General features: G+C 51.1%; 6 protein-coding genes across 6 annotated transcripts; 5 read left to right on the plus strand and 1 right to left on the minus strand.

Moving 5' to 3' along the window:
- Positions 1-1,902: 1,902 nt before the first annotated feature.
- On the plus strand, positions 1,903-3,501 carry KD926_001930 (ankyrin; the record flags this gene model as incomplete). Its single annotated transcript, XM_053096870.1, has 1 exon — positions 1,903-3,501. The coding sequence occupies one exon, from the start codon at positions 1,903-1,905 to the stop codon at positions 3,499-3,501; it is 1,599 nt and encodes a 532-aa protein (XP_052959087.1).
- Positions 3,502-3,559: 58 nt separating this feature from the next.
- On the plus strand, positions 3,560-5,491 carry KD926_001931 (ankyrin repeat domain-containing protein; the record flags this gene model as incomplete). Its single annotated transcript, XM_053096872.1, has 1 exon — positions 3,560-5,491. The coding sequence occupies one exon, from the start codon at positions 3,560-3,562 to the stop codon at positions 5,489-5,491; it is 1,932 nt and encodes a 643-aa protein (XP_052959088.1).
- Positions 5,492-5,833: 342 nt separating this feature from the next.
- Positions 5,834-7,444, plus strand: KD926_001932 (serine incorporator domain-containing protein; the record flags this gene model as incomplete). Its single annotated transcript, XM_053096873.1, has 4 exons — positions 5,834-5,884; positions 5,940-6,019; positions 6,084-6,672; positions 6,725-7,444. 4 exons carry the CDS (start codon positions 5,834-5,836, stop codon positions 7,442-7,444), a joined length of 1,440 nt encoding a protein of 479 aa, XP_052959089.1.
- A 353-nt stretch (positions 7,445-7,797) lies between these two features.
- On the plus strand, positions 7,798-11,279 carry KD926_001933 (ATP-binding mismatch repair protein PMS1; the record flags this gene model as incomplete). Its single annotated transcript, XM_053096874.1, has 4 exons — positions 7,798-7,836; positions 7,902-7,998; positions 8,063-8,149; positions 8,209-11,279. The coding sequence occupies 4 exons, from the start codon at positions 7,798-7,800 to the stop codon at positions 11,277-11,279; spliced, it is 3,294 nt and encodes a 1,097-aa protein (XP_052959090.1).
- Positions 11,280-12,225: 946 nt separating this feature from the next.
- On the plus strand, positions 12,226-14,039 carry KD926_001934 (L-glutamate gamma-semialdehyde dehydrogenase; the record flags this gene model as incomplete). Its single annotated transcript, XM_053096875.1, has 3 exons — positions 12,226-12,342; positions 12,395-12,502; positions 12,555-14,039. The coding sequence occupies 3 exons, from the start codon at positions 12,226-12,228 to the stop codon at positions 14,037-14,039; spliced, it is 1,710 nt and encodes a 569-aa protein (XP_052959091.1).
- Positions 14,040-14,422: 383 nt separating this feature from the next.
- Positions 14,423-16,385, minus strand: KD926_001935 (sugar porter family MFS transporter; the record flags this gene model as incomplete). Its single annotated transcript, XM_053096876.1, has 5 exons — positions 14,423-14,686; positions 14,782-14,858; positions 14,915-15,260; positions 15,325-15,797; positions 15,863-16,385. 5 exons carry the CDS (start codon positions 16,383-16,385, stop codon positions 14,423-14,425), a joined length of 1,683 nt encoding a protein of 560 aa, XP_052959092.1.
- Positions 16,386-16,464: the final 79 nt, after the last annotated feature.

Raw genomic sequence — 16,464 nt, forward strand, 5'->3', positions numbered from 1 at the left:
TGCAATCTGTTCCGGTGCTCTTGCACCGACTTCTATCTGTAACGGTTGATGTCACATACGAGGACCTCGCACAGGAAGGGGGGCAACCGAGAGGGGGAGAAGGCGCAAGCAATTGGAAGTATGTTGAGGACTGGCTGGGATCGGAGTGTCGGCGAATAGCGTGGATCAGCCTTATCAAGTCACGTAGGCCCAGATAACCGCAAACGCAAGGAAGGGCGATATGTTGGCGGAGAAGGGGAAACAAGAGGAGGAATTATAAGAAGAAATGCAATGCCTCCAAGGGAATTGTAAAAACGAGTGACTAGAGGAGGGGGCAGAAAAGAAAAGCAGAAAAGGGAAAAAAAGTAGGGAGCACGCAAGAGGAGATGCAAAGTGGCCGGGACTCGTAATCGAAGTACGCGGGACTTGCGGAGTGACAGCGATTATACTGTGACAGCAAGTACCCGGTACCTGAGTACCTGAGCCCCCCTTGCGGCCCTCCGTCCTCCTGCCGCTTTCGGTTTAGCGCGGCCCCGGAGGCTTGGCCTTAGTCATGCTGCTCACGTGTCGTATCCAGCCTTGTGACCCTTGTCTCTCCTGCTTCTCTTGTCTACTATTTCTTCCCCGACATGAATCATGAGGCCTCCTGGTGGCTTCAATTGTTGCCAATGTCGATGGAATATGTCAGGTCTCATGGCCTGCAATGTCTCTGGATTTTCGTCTCGCAATGAAGTAAACAAGGGCCACGGGTTCCAGTAATCATTCCCACAGGAGCTACTGGGAATACCGGACGATGTAAGGTCCTGACGACGTAGGCCTTCCTGATGGCGTACGGTGCAGGTACTTTGGTTCTATGTTACGAGCTTTTGATTGATGCGAAATACATTGCACAGGACTCCGTACACCGATCATTTTACTTGTTTACAGTATGATGGCTCATTCCTATGACTAATTGTATGTATATTTAGGACGTTGTCCTGCCAGATTGCACTTGGCAGTTACGCGGTACTCCGGAGCACCATGCTCCCAGGATGAAAACATTCGCCAAAGACCAATAGAACATCTTTTCCTTATAAAAAATTAGTCAGAAGATCGACACGCCATGAAAAGCCCCTGGTTTGCCGGAGATAACCCCCCGGTTATTCCGTAACGCATCTAAATTGGTTGGCGTTCTTGACTCGGCGTTTGCCCAGCCTGGCCTTACTCCGTTGGATTGTGCGACGGTTTGGCCAACGTGGGGGCTGACACTCTCGTAACCTTTGGTCTTGTTACACCAGATCAATAATCTGTACATTGATATTCTTATCAAGGAAAATGTGACACAAGTCGATCAACCCTGACACAACCCTAACTCATCGTCAATACACCCCGTGGGGATGTCAGGTGATGGATCCCTTAAGCGTGATAGCTAGCGTTGCCGGTATCGCGACAGCCACCTTCTAGATTATTGGTTTTCTCGGTACGATAAAGGGAGGGGGGAAAGAGCGCCTCTCACTACCCAATGAAGTGACCCATCTCTGGCTTGCCGTTGTCGCTGTCCAGGCCCAAATAACTTCGGAGAACGACAATCCTGACAAAAAGCCTCTTCCCAGACAACTCCGCCCGTTGTTCGGGTTCGATGGGATCATCAGGGATATTGAGACTGTAGTCGAGCAATTAGAAAGAAAGCTGAAGTCGCGATCATCGTACGGAAAAGTACGCCGGAATTTGACGTGGCCGTTGGACAAGCAAAATGTCTTTCAGGTCATCGAACGGATTCACTGGTTGCAGCAGACATTGCAACTTGCTGCGACCCAATCCACCTACGCCTTGACACACGAGATCTACTAGGATGGGAAGTCCATGAGGAGTGCCATCAGTGAGCCGCAGAGGAAGGATGTAATTGGATGGCTATCTCCTTTAAACTTCGCGGCAAAGCAGAATATGCTATTTGCGGAACATCGCAAGGGAACCTACCGGTGGTTTCTGCAACGCAATGACTTTTCGGCATGGAAACAGCGGGACAGTGCTGTGTTGTTCTGTTCTGGAATTCCGGGGGCCGGCAAGACGGTCTTGTCATCAGTCGTGGCCCATGAGCTGGACAGTGAATGTGATGCTCGGGATGCAGCAGTCCTGATGCTCTACTGTAAATGGGACGACCCACTGTCGCAATCTATCGATACTCTTCTGGGAAGTCTGCTCAAGCAGGCCACACAGAAGCGTGACATCATTCTTCAAGAAATGGCCGAATTGTATTATAAACACAGCAGTGCTGGAACAAAGCCGACACGAGAGGAGACCTTTTCGATGCTCACAGCCGAGCTCCGTCGGTTTTCAAAGACCTCCATCATCGTAGATGGTCTGGATGAACTTCGTGAGAAGACTCGGGTAGACTTACTCGAACTCCTGACTTCGATAGATGCTACGGTGAACATGATGGTAACTTCACGAGGCCTAGACAACATCGTGCGGCATTTTCAACGGAAAAACCTTCGTCCATTTTGCAATGAATGTCTGGTCCCTTGTATTCAGCACCATTTCAACTGCCTAGAGTGCCTCTCATCAAGCTCAAGTTCAATTGATTTCAATCTTTGCCGGTCATGTTTCAGTACAGGCAAGCGATGCGAATACAGAGGGCATGTCCTTTGTAGAAAATTCTGCGGTTCCATTATCAAGATCACTGCTGTTGAAGAGGATCTGATGACCTACGTACAATGGCGCGTTGCATCGTCAGAATTCCTTCGCCAGTGCGTGGAGTTGAAGGAAGGACTGATGAAAAGCATCGTCGATACAGTAGTCAAAGAAAACGATGGGATTTTTCTTCTAGCCAAGTTCAACATGGATACCTTAACTTCCAAATTGCGCCCGGCGGAGGTTGTGAAGGCATTGAAGAGCCTGCCAAAAGAACTTGATGGAACTTACAGAGATGCCATGCTGAGAGTCGCAGATCTTCCAACTAGCCACAGAGAAGTGGTGATGGAATTACTTCGTTGGGTTGTCTTTGCAGAGCAGCCTCTGAAGGCGCGAGAGATCGAGCATGCTACTGCCGTGACGGAGGGAGACCGAGATATTGACCGCGATAATATCATCCGGGCCAATGTTCTTGCTTCCAAGTGTGCCGGCTTAGTTGTATATGATGAGTTTGATCGCCTGAGATTGGTTCATTTTTCGGCGGAGAACTTTTTCAACCGCAATTGTGATCGACGGTTCCCCGAAGGGCCGACAAAGTTGGCTTCTACCTGTCTGACCTACCTGCTATTCGAGACTTTCCAGTCTGACGCCTGCTCGGGCTCATCCGAATCTGCTGAATTCGATGCGCGCATTGAAAAGTACCCATTACTTAGCTATGCCGCTAAGTTCTGGGGCAAACACCTCGTCCAAGCGCCACATGAGGGCCTCTATGACCGTGCTCGAGAGCTTCTGGATAGCCCGAATCATTTAGCAGCTTTGACACAGATCTTATGGTATTTGGATGACGAGGATTCAGCCAGTTGGGCTGGCAAGCAGGGAAGCTCAGCGCTCCATCTGGCTGCCTACATTTGACTTAAAAAAATTGGTCACGGAGCTTCTTGCTAAGGGCGTTGATCCAAACATCAAAGACATGAACGGAACTGCACCACTCGCACTTGCGGTAAAGAAAAGCAACATCGATATAGCTGTAATGCTTACCAGGGCCGGCGCTTCTTTGAATGCTATGGACAATATTGGCGCCGCTCCCCTTCACGAGGCCGCGCGGCATGGCCAAGAGAAAATGGTCAAATTGCTCGTCGAACAAAACCGAATAGATATCAATATCATGCACACACGCTGGAGCCAGCGGACACCACTGATGATCGCTTCCTCGTATGGATATACAGGAATCATCAGGATCTTGCTGAATGCTCCTCAGCTTAACGTTAACCAAGAATGTTCCGATCCGCAAGGGGCCACTGCTCTGATACTCGTAGCCCTTTCATCTGAAGCAGACGCAGTCCAGCTTCTGCTCACTCATCCCGCCGTCAATGTCAACCATCAAGACCATAGCGGCACTACTGCACTCATTTATGCCGCACACCGTGGAGATCGCAAGGTTGCTGAGGCGTTGCTAGATAAAGGAGCAGACGCCGGGATTTGTCAAGATGGTTCGGGAGGGACAGCGCTCAATCGTGCAATTGATCAAAATGCAATCCCTCTCGTAGAGTTATTGCTCGAACAAGGAGCAAATGTCCATCACAAGGACGCTTTCGGTCGCTCACCGCTGCATAGCGCTGCTTGCAACGGTCGTACTGAGATCATGCGCATTCTTCTCGAGTTCGACAAGTCCCTGGACGTCAATATGCAAGACAAAAACGGCAAAACAACTCTCCATGATGCTGCCCTTTGTGGGAAAGTGGATACTGCGCGATTTCTCTTAGAACATGGAGCTGATCCCACTATAGAAGACAATCATGACCGGACACCCATGAGAATTGCGCGGGAGATGAACGAGATTGCCATTATGGAGCTCTTGCGGGCCACAAAAGAAGAAAGGGTTTGCAAACAGCCAGGAAAATTTGAGCCTTCGCCTCTTCCACGCACTAATACAACCCTCTCTATTGACACCCCACTCTCCCTCTGGGCGTTGGCTAAGTCAAATCTCATTGAAGAGGTTCGAGCTCGTCTGTCAAATGACCCCTCCGCTGAAATAAACCTCAGAGACCCGAACTTGGGCCAGACAGCCCTCCACCACGCCACTGCCAATGACAATGTCGAGATGGTGAAGATGCTGGTATTCCATGGCGCAGACCTGAACATAGGCAATACGTGGGAGCGCAGGCCATTGCATCTGACCGCGCTTCACAACTCCGCCGGCTCGGCTGAGATCCTTCTCAAAGCTGGGGCAGAGATCGACGCAAAGGATCATTGGGGTCACACACCCTTGATGATCTCCAGTATCAACCGCCTGTCGATAGCTACACTCCTCGTCTCAAATGGAGCTGATATATCAGACAGCCGACTTAACTTGAATAAACTACTTGGGCTCGCAGCCGAGAATGGGAACCGGGTTGCAGTTCAGCGATTGGTGGAAGCTGGTGCTGAGCTGTGGAGAAAGAACTCATTGGGGTACTCACCATTTATGGTGGCCAAGATGTACAACCACGATGAGATTGCAGATCTCATTCTCGAGCTAGGCCAGCCCTCAGGTTTCCCCACGGCTGCTGGGTTACCCATCACAGACAATGAGCACAATGGGGGAAATCACTCAACTGGAGAGCCTCTATTTGTACCAGAGGATGTATCGGATATTGTCCAAAACAGAAATTCTCCCTGTTTGAACCAGATTGATCATCAAGAGTCCGAGAGCATTGATTCGGGTCAAAAGAGAATATTTGAGCCAAGTTCGACGAAGGCATCGAAGGAGCCCGAAAATTTCGATAATGCATCGAGAAATAACCAGCACTGGATTAGACTTTTCTGGGAACAGACCCCTTGGATTATTCTGACCACGCTATTTTTCTTGATCGCTGCCACTGCAGTGATTTGGCCCCAAGTTCAGAAGATTTCTAATGATTAGGGATATCCTGGAACAGGATGGCCGAGCTAATTGAAGTTTGAGTACGTAGTTGAGTTCAATCAGTAGATATCACCACAGTCGGACATCTTGAAACTTCAGAATTTAGACTAAATCCCATCCCTCGATCCGTCGAGATATACTTTCATCTTTCGTCCGATTGTTGATGACAAAAGCGGGTCCGCTTACATAACCGCCATGCAGCACATGACGAAGGCGGCGGCGGGTCGGGTCACGCCGTCTCCAACTCCTCTCTCCGTCGCATCCCCATCAGACCGTTAGGACCGACTGTTCCTTTGAATTACTCGTTCTATTATCGCCTGAAGTCGGTGAATCACATACAATATGGGGGCCCTACTCTCCTTGCCTCTTTTGGCAATTCCCAGCGCCAGTACGGTACGTCACCCCCAGATTAGGCTACCAGATGAACGCTGAACTGACCGCGAATTAGCTGATCACTGTTGCGACTTCATGTTGCGGCGCTGCAACTTGCTCGGCAGTATGTAGTGCATGTGGGAAATTCCAGAACAGGTAAGGACTTGAAGCACTTTCTGGCAAATCTGAAAATTTACTGACCATTGGGGTTTCGCATCAGTATGGCTACGAGGATTGCCTACGCCTTCATCCTTCTTATCAACTCGATCATATCTTGGATAATGCTTACACCATTTGCGCTCAAAAAATTACAACACTTGACTTTGGATTATATGGAAATTCGGTGTGATGGCAAAGAATGCACTGGCTGGGTGGCTGTTCATCGCATCAACTTTGCCCTTGGTCTGTTTCACCTCATTCTTGCAGTCTGGCTGCTTGGAGTGAAGTCGTCCAAAGACGGCCGCGCGTCTCTCCAGAACGGGTTCTGGGGTCCAAAGATTATACTGTGGATCCTCTTCGTGGTCATGTCATTTTTCATTCCCGAGCCTTTCTTCTTCGTCTACGGTCATTACATTGCCTTCATCTGCGCGATGCTGTTCCTTTTGCTGGGGCTCATCCTCCTTGTTGACCTGGCACATTCATGGGCGGAGCTATGTCTGCAGAAGATCGACGACAATGACTCACGGATCTGGCGGGGTCTGCTCATCGGATCGACCGTGGGCATGTACCTTGCATCAATCGGGATGACGATCTTGATGTACATCTTCTTTGCTCGCAGTGGATGCACCATGAACCAGGCAGCCATCAGCGTAAGTTCAAGGTCTTACCTGTTTTCATGGCAACGTTGCGCTAACTTAGCAGATTAATCTCGTGGTATTCTTGATCATTTCCGTCGTCTCCGTTCAACCCGTGGTTCAGGAATCCAACCCCAGAGCAGGACTGGCCCAGGCCGCCATGGTTACTGTCTATTGCACGTACCTGACCTTGTCGGCTGTTTCGATGGAGCCGGATGACAATCAATGCAACCCCCTGATTCGGGCTCGAGGCACGAGAACCGCCACTATTGTCTTGGGTGCGATTGCCACCATGGCCACGATTGCGTATACTACTACCCGTGCGGCCACCCAAGGTATCGCTCTCGGATCCAAAGGCGGACACAACTACTCGCAACTGGGCATGGATGACAACGAGCATGGCCTTGTGACCCAGCAACCCACCAGTCGCCGTGAGATGCGTGCCGACGCTCTCCGTGCGGCCGTTGCCAGCGGTAGTTTGCCTGCCAGTGCACTGGACGAAGACAGCGATGACGAGTCCGACTGTGACGAGACCAAGGACGATGAGAGAGGCTCAACCCAGTACAACTACTCGCTTTTCCACATCATTTTCTTCCTAGCGACCACGTGGGTGGCCACGCTATTGACGCAAAATCTGGACCCTGATTCCATCGATGACTTTGCCCCCGTTGGTCGGACGTACTGGGCCAGTTGGGTGAAGATCATCAGCGCTTGGGTGTGCTACGCCATTTACCTGTGGACCTTGGTCGCCCCAGTTGTTCTTCCCGATCGCTTTGACACCTACTGATTGAAGTGTGTATCTGTATTGATTTTGCCTTGTTGCCTTTCATTTGTGTCGTTTTCAGCGGAGTGAGGCGTTCTTGAAGCGGTGCTTGACATTATCCTGATTGTCCACTATATATTGGTCCTTCTTTTACTACAGACAACATTATATATTAGGTATTCAATTGTATACGAGATTCCGCAAGGGTTTGCAATTCATGGTTCATTCGAGTAAAAAGTATGGCTCGCTGGGCCGTAGCGTCTGTAGTTGACGATCGATAAGGAAGGATAAGGATGCTTAGTGAGCGCGGCATCGCGTAAAGTAGCAACCCGCGCGTGGGTTCCGCGTCGGAAGTCATCTGTCAACTCCGCCATGGGATGAACATGGCGACCATTAAGGCCATCGAGGCTCGTTCGGTACGGATGTGATCTCTCTTGAAATTTAATAAAACTGCATCTAATCTTATGCCACGGGTCTCCAGGTCCATCAAATCCAATCTGGTCAAGTTATAGTCGATCTTTGTTCGGTTGCGAAAGAGCTGGTCGAGAATGGCATCGATGCCGGAGCCACGTCTATTGGTATCTCATCTTTTTGGCTGATCATGCGCTGGACTGAGCTAATGAAGGTTGTCTTTTTCCTCAGAGGTGCGATTCAAAAGTAACGGCTTGGACTTGATTGAGGTGCAGGATAACGGGAGTGGCATCTCGCCTCCAAACTACGAGAGTCTTGGTAAATCTCCGTCTTGTGAGAATGGATTTGGATATTCCGAAAGGTTCTAACTCAACTAGCGCTCAAGCATTACACCTCCAAAATTTCTTCGTACGATGACCTCTCGCGCCTACATACTTTTGGCTTCCGCGGCGAAGCGCTATCGTCCCTATGCGCCCTATCCGAATTCCACGTCGTGACCGCCCAAGCCGATCAGGCTCCAAAAGCCAACCGCCTTGATTTCGAACCGTCCGGAAAGTTGAAGAAGACGCAAGTCGTCGCGGGTCAGCGGGGTACAACGGCGTCAGTGGAAGGGATCTTCAAGCGACTACCCGTCCGGCGTCGCGAGTTGGAAAAGAATATCAAGCGGGAATATGGAAAAGTTCTGAATCTTCTGCATGCGTATGCATGTATCAGTGTGAACATCCGCTTCAGTGTCCGAAACACCGTAGGGAAATCCCGCAACGTGGTTGTCTTTTCTACGAATGGCAATCAAACCACGAAGGAAAACATCGCCAATGTTTACGGCGCGAAGACACTCCTGGCTCTGATTCCGCTCGATTTGGAATTGGAGTTTGAGCCGTCTACAGCGGCTAGGCGGGTCGCTCAACGGGGCGGGAAAGAAGTGAACAAGATCCAGGTTCGAGGACATGTTTCTCGACCGGTATTCGGGGAGGGCAGGCAAACGCCTGATCGCCAGATGTTTTTTGTGAATTCTCGTCCCTGCGGACTGCCGCAAATTGCGAAGGCATTTAACGAGGTGTACAAGTCGTTCAATGTTTCGCAGTCGCCGTTCGTATTCGCCGATTTTCATATGGACACCCATGCCTACGATGTCAATGTGTCTCCTGATAAGCGAACGATTCTATTGCACGATGCGGGAGCTATGATTGACTCCTTGAAAGGATCTCTAACGGAATTGTTCGAGTCTGCTGATCAAACCGTTCCTCAGTCCCAAGTTCTTGGATCCAAGCAGGCCACTTCCAAGCAGAACATCAAAGGATTGCATGATGCCATTGCTCGCAGACCTGCAGCTACAGATCCGAGCGAGGGGCCGAGTAATGAACCGAATGATGAGGAGGAAGGTGACGAAGAGGAGCAGGAAGAAACGACTACAGAACAGGATCAACCCAGTTCACAAAGTAGGCTGAAAAGCTTTCTCAGTGGCATCAGCTCTCGCCGAGAACAATCCGAAACCCTATCTTCGCCTGCCAGAGCTGGCACACCAACAGTACAGAACACAATCTCCTCGCCAATGACACCTCAAACCAAATCTGGCACAGCGGGCCAAGATGACGGCCCGCCGGCTTCAGATGGTAGTGACATGGGCAATGAATCTCCCGGGGATCTAAAGGAGAAAGTACCCGGCCCACAAGATGCCCAGTCAGATGCGGAAATGGATGAGCCTGAGCATCAGGTCCTACAGAGCAGTGCTCCAGATGAAAACACTACCTCCAGGAATGATAATGACTTCATGGAAACACCAAATGCAATCCAGAATGCTTTCGACAGAATGCGTCCCAGACGGGTACCAGCGGAGATGGCTACAATAACTATCGGTGACAAGACAGTCACCTCTATGGTAGGCAGCGGTGCTCCCAGAAAGAGAGACGCAGGATCGATCAGCGCAGATAGTCATTCTTCGGTTCGGAAAAGACGAATCCATACCCCTTCTCGCTCGGGCATATTCGGTAAGCATATGCGGGACTTTGCTGCACCTGGGTCGCATTTAGAGCAAACGGCAAACAGCGAAGACGAGGACGTGGATGAAGAGGCCGACATGGACGAATCATATGACGATGAAATAGAAGATAATGAAGAAGAAAACGCCGAACTGATTGATGATGGAGAGTCCGAAGATGGGAATCAATCTTATGCTCCGTCAGATCACGGTAATGATGACTTGGCCGATGAAGACGCCAGTCAAGATCTCATCCACCAAGAAGATCATACCGAGGTTGAAGGTACAACGTCACAACTGCCACCGGCTTCAGTCGACGGAAGAATGGATTATGACGATGACGAGAAAAAGAAGCATGAAGAAGCCGAGGTTCAGCGACTTATCCAGGAGGCAGAGAACAAAGCTGTTCTGCCACAGGAAAACAGTTTGAGTCGAGCGAATAAGCTGAATAAAGGGGCCGCCCACCGCGATGCTACGGTTCAATTAGCTTGCACCATCGATGGATCACTTTCCAGAATTCAGCTACAATCAGAGCAATTCCAGGAACATACTCAGTCAAACACGAATGACTCTGGTCATCAGGATGACAACGAGGCGGTAGTGTCGCAGGAGACAGCCGAAGAAAAGTTATCTTTAACCGTGACCAAGGAAGACTTTGATAAGATGCGCATCATCGGGCAGTTCAACCTTGGGTTCATCATAGCTACACGACCCTCAGGCAACTATGGAGACCCAAATTCATCCTGCTGCAAGGATGAACTCTTCATCATCGACCAACATGCCTCGGATGAGAAGTTCAACTTCGAGCGGCTCCAAGCTGAGACCATCGTTCAGAACCAACGTCTAGTCCAACCGAAGCGGTTGGATCTTACAGCAGTGGAGGAAGAGATAGTCATTGAGAACCAATCCGCACTGGAGAAGAACGGGTTCGTGGTGGAAGTGGACGACAGTGGAGATGAGCCTATTGGCCGCCGCTGCAAGCTGGTCTCGCTACCTCTCAGCAAAGAGGTGGTCTTTGGCTTGCAGGATCTGGAAGAGCTGATTGCTTTGCTGTCCGAGATGCCAGCAGTCAGTGCGACGGGTTCCGCGTCGCACATGTATATACCACGCCCGGGCAAGGTGCGAAAGATGTTTGCCATGCGCGCATGTCGGTCAAGCATCATGATCGGCAAGAACCTAACACAGAAGCAAATGGTCAAGGTGGTGAGAAACATGGGAACCATCGATAAGCCATGGAATTGTCCGCATGGTCGACCAACCATGAGGCATCTGATGAGTCTAGGACAATGGAATGAATGGGACGAGTTTGGAGAAGATGACGACGGGCTGGATCCTGACGACAAACAATCTTCCTCGGACTCATTGAGCGCGTGGAGGGAGTTCTTCGATGAGATGGGAGGCTCCGGTGAAGAAGAAGACGAAGATATGAACGAGGGCGATAATGCCGATGATGGTGAATCAGAGGGGTAATCGCCCCAAGGTTCCTAGGCTTGGACATAGACATCTACTCAAGCGATCTAGCAATGCTTGGGATACATAAGATGATTTCGGCTCCTGTTTACCTTGTTTCCGCTTCCATGATCCTAGCTCTGATCTTTCCGCTGATCTTAACATACGGCGAAATTTGCTTTTTTGGTTCGGTAAGGCCGTTTCTATCCAATCTGCCTAGGTCACGTGTCTTTAAAAAGGGGTTGGTAAGAGTGGGGTTCGAACCCACGCGACAATTGTCAGCAGTTCTTGCTAGTTTGGGGTCAATAATTTGTGCATGTCCCGTATCCGATTTATGGGGTACCGACAGACTGTCGCCTTAACCACTCGGCCATCTTACCCCGCGAACCATAATCAGTTGTGAAGGTGCTAGGCCTTTATAAGGGGACATATCTACACCAGGTGAATCCGCCGTCATCACTTGGCCATCTTGCCGCTTTCTGTTCGCTGATCTTAACACACTCATTGGAAATGCAAGGAATGAAAGGTTCGGTTGCGCCTCCGAAGCTCCTTACTGCATTTCCCAAGTGTGCAACCCTGTCCCATTGGATCATTGGCCTTCTATCTGCCTTATCAATGCAAAGAGCACAAATGCCCCCCCACAAAGCGTATCCCCGCTGTCGATGTTCGGGATCGCAAGCCGAAGTGTGAGCTCGGCTGCCGGGGAGCGTCGTTAATGCGCCCTATGATGGCATATCTGCGACCCAGGCTCTTCGAAGCTTTCGGCTCCAATTCGTCTCGCTGTTGGATACACCGATATAGTCCAACATTCCTTGTGGGGATACGCGCGGGGTGAGGTCCAGAAGACGATGCTCGGAATCACATCCCGAGCATGTTGACGCAGCGTGGCACAGTCCTTCAGATACAAAAAGGGGAGATGGTAGCCTAAAACTACAGTTTGACTAACTTTTTTATCTATCTTCTCATCATGCGATCACTCCTGACTTCGAATGCGGTGCGCACCGCCGGCATCCGCCGGCTGCCACGGTCGATGTATCGACAAATGAGCCTGTGGAATCCACCCAAATTCGAGAATGAGAAAATGGTAGGCAATTCGTGAACTTCAGCCGATGATGCAAAAACTAAAGAGCCATTAGTTGGACTACGGAAAAGATTCCTCAGAGAGGGCCGAGTTGACTCGGACATTGGATAAATTGAAGCGAGACATGCCGTTCAAGATACCAATCACCGTGAATGGGTCTACAGTAAGAACCCCGGACAAGCCCAACATAATCCAGCGGCTGACCATTGGTCCAGGTGGAAACACTTCAGTCTAGGCAGCAAGAGAATCCCTCGAAACACCGAGAGATCGTGGCGGAATACGCAACCGCAACTCCCACGCAGACAAATGCGGCGGTGGACGCTGCCCTCAAGGCTAAACCGGCCTGGGAGGCCATGCCTTTTGAGGATCGAGCTGCCATTTTCCTGCGTGCTTCGGAACTCATCGCCGGCAAATACCGCTCGGAATTGGTAGCAGCTACTATGCTGGGCCAGGGCAAGAATATCTGGCAGGCAGAGATTGATGCGCCTGCCGAGACGGTCGACTTCTTCCGCAGCTACATACAGGAGTGCTGGTCACTCTTCTCGCAGCAGCCCAGATTTCAGACGGCTGGCTCTTGGAATAAGTTGGAATATCGCCCTCTAGAAGGCTTTGTCTACGCCATTGCACCGTTCAACTTCACGGCGCTCGGCGCGACTTTGATCAGCCCTGCCGCGCTGCTAGGCAACGTGGTGATCTGGAAGCCTTCTGATTCGGCCCTGCATGCTAGCTGGCTGTTGCATCAGATTCTCCTGGAAGCTGGACTTCCTAAGGACGTGATCCAATTTCTTCCCGGTGATGCCGAAGAAGTCACCAACACCATCCTACAACGGCCCGAATTCGGCGCCCTCACCTTCATCGGCTCCACCCAAGTATTCAAAAGCCTGCAAAAGAAAATCGGAAACGGCATCGGCGACGGAATCTACAACTCCTACCCCCGAGTCGTCGGCGAAACCGGCGGCAAGAACTGGGGCCTAATTCACCCATCCGCCGATGTCAGGAACGCAGCCCTGAACACCATCCGCGCCGCCTTCGAATATCAGGGCCAAAAGTGCTCGGCCAACTCGCGCATCTACGTCGCCGAGTCAGTCTGGCCTGAATTCCAGCGCCACCTGCAAGAGGAACTCAGCCATCTCAGCGTCGGCCCTGTCGACGAATACCGCCACTTCATCAACCCGGTGATTCACGAACGCGCCTTTGACCGTCTCGCGCAAGTCCTCGACGCCGCGAAACAAGACCCCGAGCTGGAACTCATCGCCGGCGGCCACGCCTCTAAGGAAGAAGGCTACTTCGTACACCCAACTGTCTACCGGACCACTAACCCCCGACACGAGGTCATGTCGCGCGAGCTCTTCGGCCCCATTCTTGGCGTCTATGTCTACCCCGACGCGGAGTGGGAATCGACCTTGGATCTCGTCAACACAACCTCCCGCTACGCCTTGACGGGAAGCATCTTCGCTAAAGACGCCGTCGCGTCACGCCACGCCCAGACGGCGCTCAAACACGCTGCGGGTATGCTGTACCTGAACAGCAAGTGTACAGGGGCCGTGGTCGCGCAGCAGCCGTTCGGCGGGAGTCGGGACTCCGGAACGAACGATAAGACGGGGACGATGGCGCATTTGCAACGGTTTGTGAGTGTTCGGACGATCAAGGAGGATTTCGGGACGCTGGAGAAGGTTCAGTATCCGTCGAATGAGGAGTAGTTTGATACATAATTGAATGATATTGAGTGGAATCAATTATATATCCCTGGGCATTCAAAATACCTCTTGTTGTGCTCATACTATACATATGGCCTGACTCCCCCAAGCAGGGTGTGAGTATACCATTTTACGAGTCACTATCCAATATACCATATTTAAAACCCACCCATGATACAAGGTCAAATTCGACACTACACCAGCCCAACTGCATTTGGAACCAAAATTCATAGTCATAAATTTCATAGCCATCATATAACCCAAAATTAAGTCTGAACTACACTTCAAGAATTGAACCAAGCGTCTCGCCCACCAGTGGACAATAGACAACCCCCTCCCCTTTCCCCAAACCTCCAATCCTAACCCCCAAACCCAGTCCTAATACCCTACACACCATCCAACCCCTCCTCATCCCGCTGATCCTGATGCTGCTGCTCAGCCCTCAAAACCTCCACCTCGATAGCATGCCTGCGGGCCTGTTCCGATTCGCTCGAATTATCCTTGAACACGTGGTCCATTTGCTCTAGCGTGCGGCCCTTGGTCTCGGGCACGAAGACGAACGTCCAGATTAGCGCAAGCAGACAGAAGACAGCGAAGAAGGTGTATGCGCCGAAGCCGGTGTTTTGGACTAGGGGTGGGGTGATCAGGCCCTGTTTCTTTGGTGTTAGAGTTTTGAACCCAGATTTTGGTTCGGGAGAGGAAGAGGAAGGCGGGAGATGTGACGAGATATGATGGGATGACTTACGATGATGAAGTTGTTGAGCCAATTGGAGCATGTTGAGAGGGCAACACCCTTGGCGCGAAGAGAGGATGGGAAGATTTCTGGTCTTGCGTTAGATAGGAGATCAATCAAATTTGCGAGAAAAAGAAAAACAAACCAGATGGCATGGCCCATCCGACTGGACCCCAACTAGCACCAAACGAAATCATATAGAAAAGCAAAAGGGCGACGCTGGCCCATCCTTGAGGACGATGGGCGGGCCAATTATCCGAGAACAGGCCCACCAAGACGGCGATGATAACGTGCGATATGGTCATGAATAATGCGCCCCAGAGCAGGAGACTGCGTCGGCCGAAGCGGTCCATTGTCCAGACGGTGGAGGAGACCCCAACTAATTGTGTCACGTTGAGAATACCGGACATTAGCAGCTGCATGTCGTAGTCTAGACCCATGGTTTCGAACAGCGTGGGAGAGTAGTAGATGAGAGCGTTGATTCCGACGAACTATGGTACTGGTTAGTTATGCGTACTGTTTTGAGCGAAAGGGGGAATTAATAGAAAGACATACTTGTTGGAAGAACATCAGTCCCACCCCGACATGGGTTCTGCGCCAACAGCCTTTCTTGAAGCAGTCTGCCCACGAGGCCATCTCCAGTAGGAAGGACTTGCGCAGTCCGCCACCCTGGAGGTCGGGGTGCTTTTCAGCATTCATTTCCTGGTGGAATCGAACTTCGGCCTGAATGTCGAGGTATTCTTGCCGCACGCGCTTGTCCGAAGTCGGCAGACGACGAAGCCGAGCAAGACTTTCGAGTGCCTCGTCGTTGCGGCCTTTTGAAGCCAGCCATCTGGGCGAGAACGGCAGCACAATAACGCCTGCGATCAGAACGAAGCCCGGAATCATCTGGAGCAGGAACGGAAGGCGCCAGGACCATTCTCCGGCCATATACCGAGTGCCATAAGTGATCCAGTAGGCGATGACAATGCCTAGCACGATGCAAAACTCCTCTAGGACAAGCAGAGTACCACGACACTCGGGAGGACCTAAATAAACACCGTGTATTAGCCATAACCGTTCATCGGGTCGCCTTCACACGCGATGTACATACTGATTTCGGAGATATACAAAGGCGCAACCATCGAAAGCATGCCGATACCCAACCCGCCAATGAACCGAGCAACAGTCAACATGGCATAATCCATCGCAGCCGTTTGAAGGATCGAGCCAATTGTAAAGACAATGACGGCGACGACAATCGAGTAGCGACGCGAGATCATATCCGCAATCCAGCCCTGGTTCAGAGCGCCAATCAACGCACCCAATTCGATCATGGCCGTCATCAACCCCTTCCAGAATCCCGATGAGTCGGGGCCCACTTCGGGAAACCGTTCGAGGAATTGGTCCATGACTAGAATAACTGATACCACGCCCTGGTCGTAGCCAAAGACTAGACCTCCGAGTGTGGAGCATGCTGCGCACATGAACACGAAGGGGTTGGCCACTAGGCCTGCCAGGCCGGCTGGTCCATAGGGCTCCCTTTCGTTTAAGATGTTCTCGGCATGGTGGGAGAAGCCTTCGATGGATGAGCGGCCATCGTCAACATCCTTGACTTGGGGTGGCTTGTCCGCCATCTCTTGCTGGGGGAGGGAAGTGAAAGGAAGCTAAAGGGAAAGAAAGATTAGAGAAGAGAAGGAGCCCAGAAAGACCGAG

The sequence above is a fragment of the Aspergillus affinis genome (assembly GCF_023601865.1).
Source record: "Aspergillus affinis strain CMG 70 chromosome Unknown NODE_13_length_462506_cov_86_819959, whole genome shotgun sequence".
NCBI lineage: Eukaryota > Fungi > Ascomycota > Eurotiomycetes > Eurotiales > Aspergillaceae > Aspergillus > Aspergillus affinis.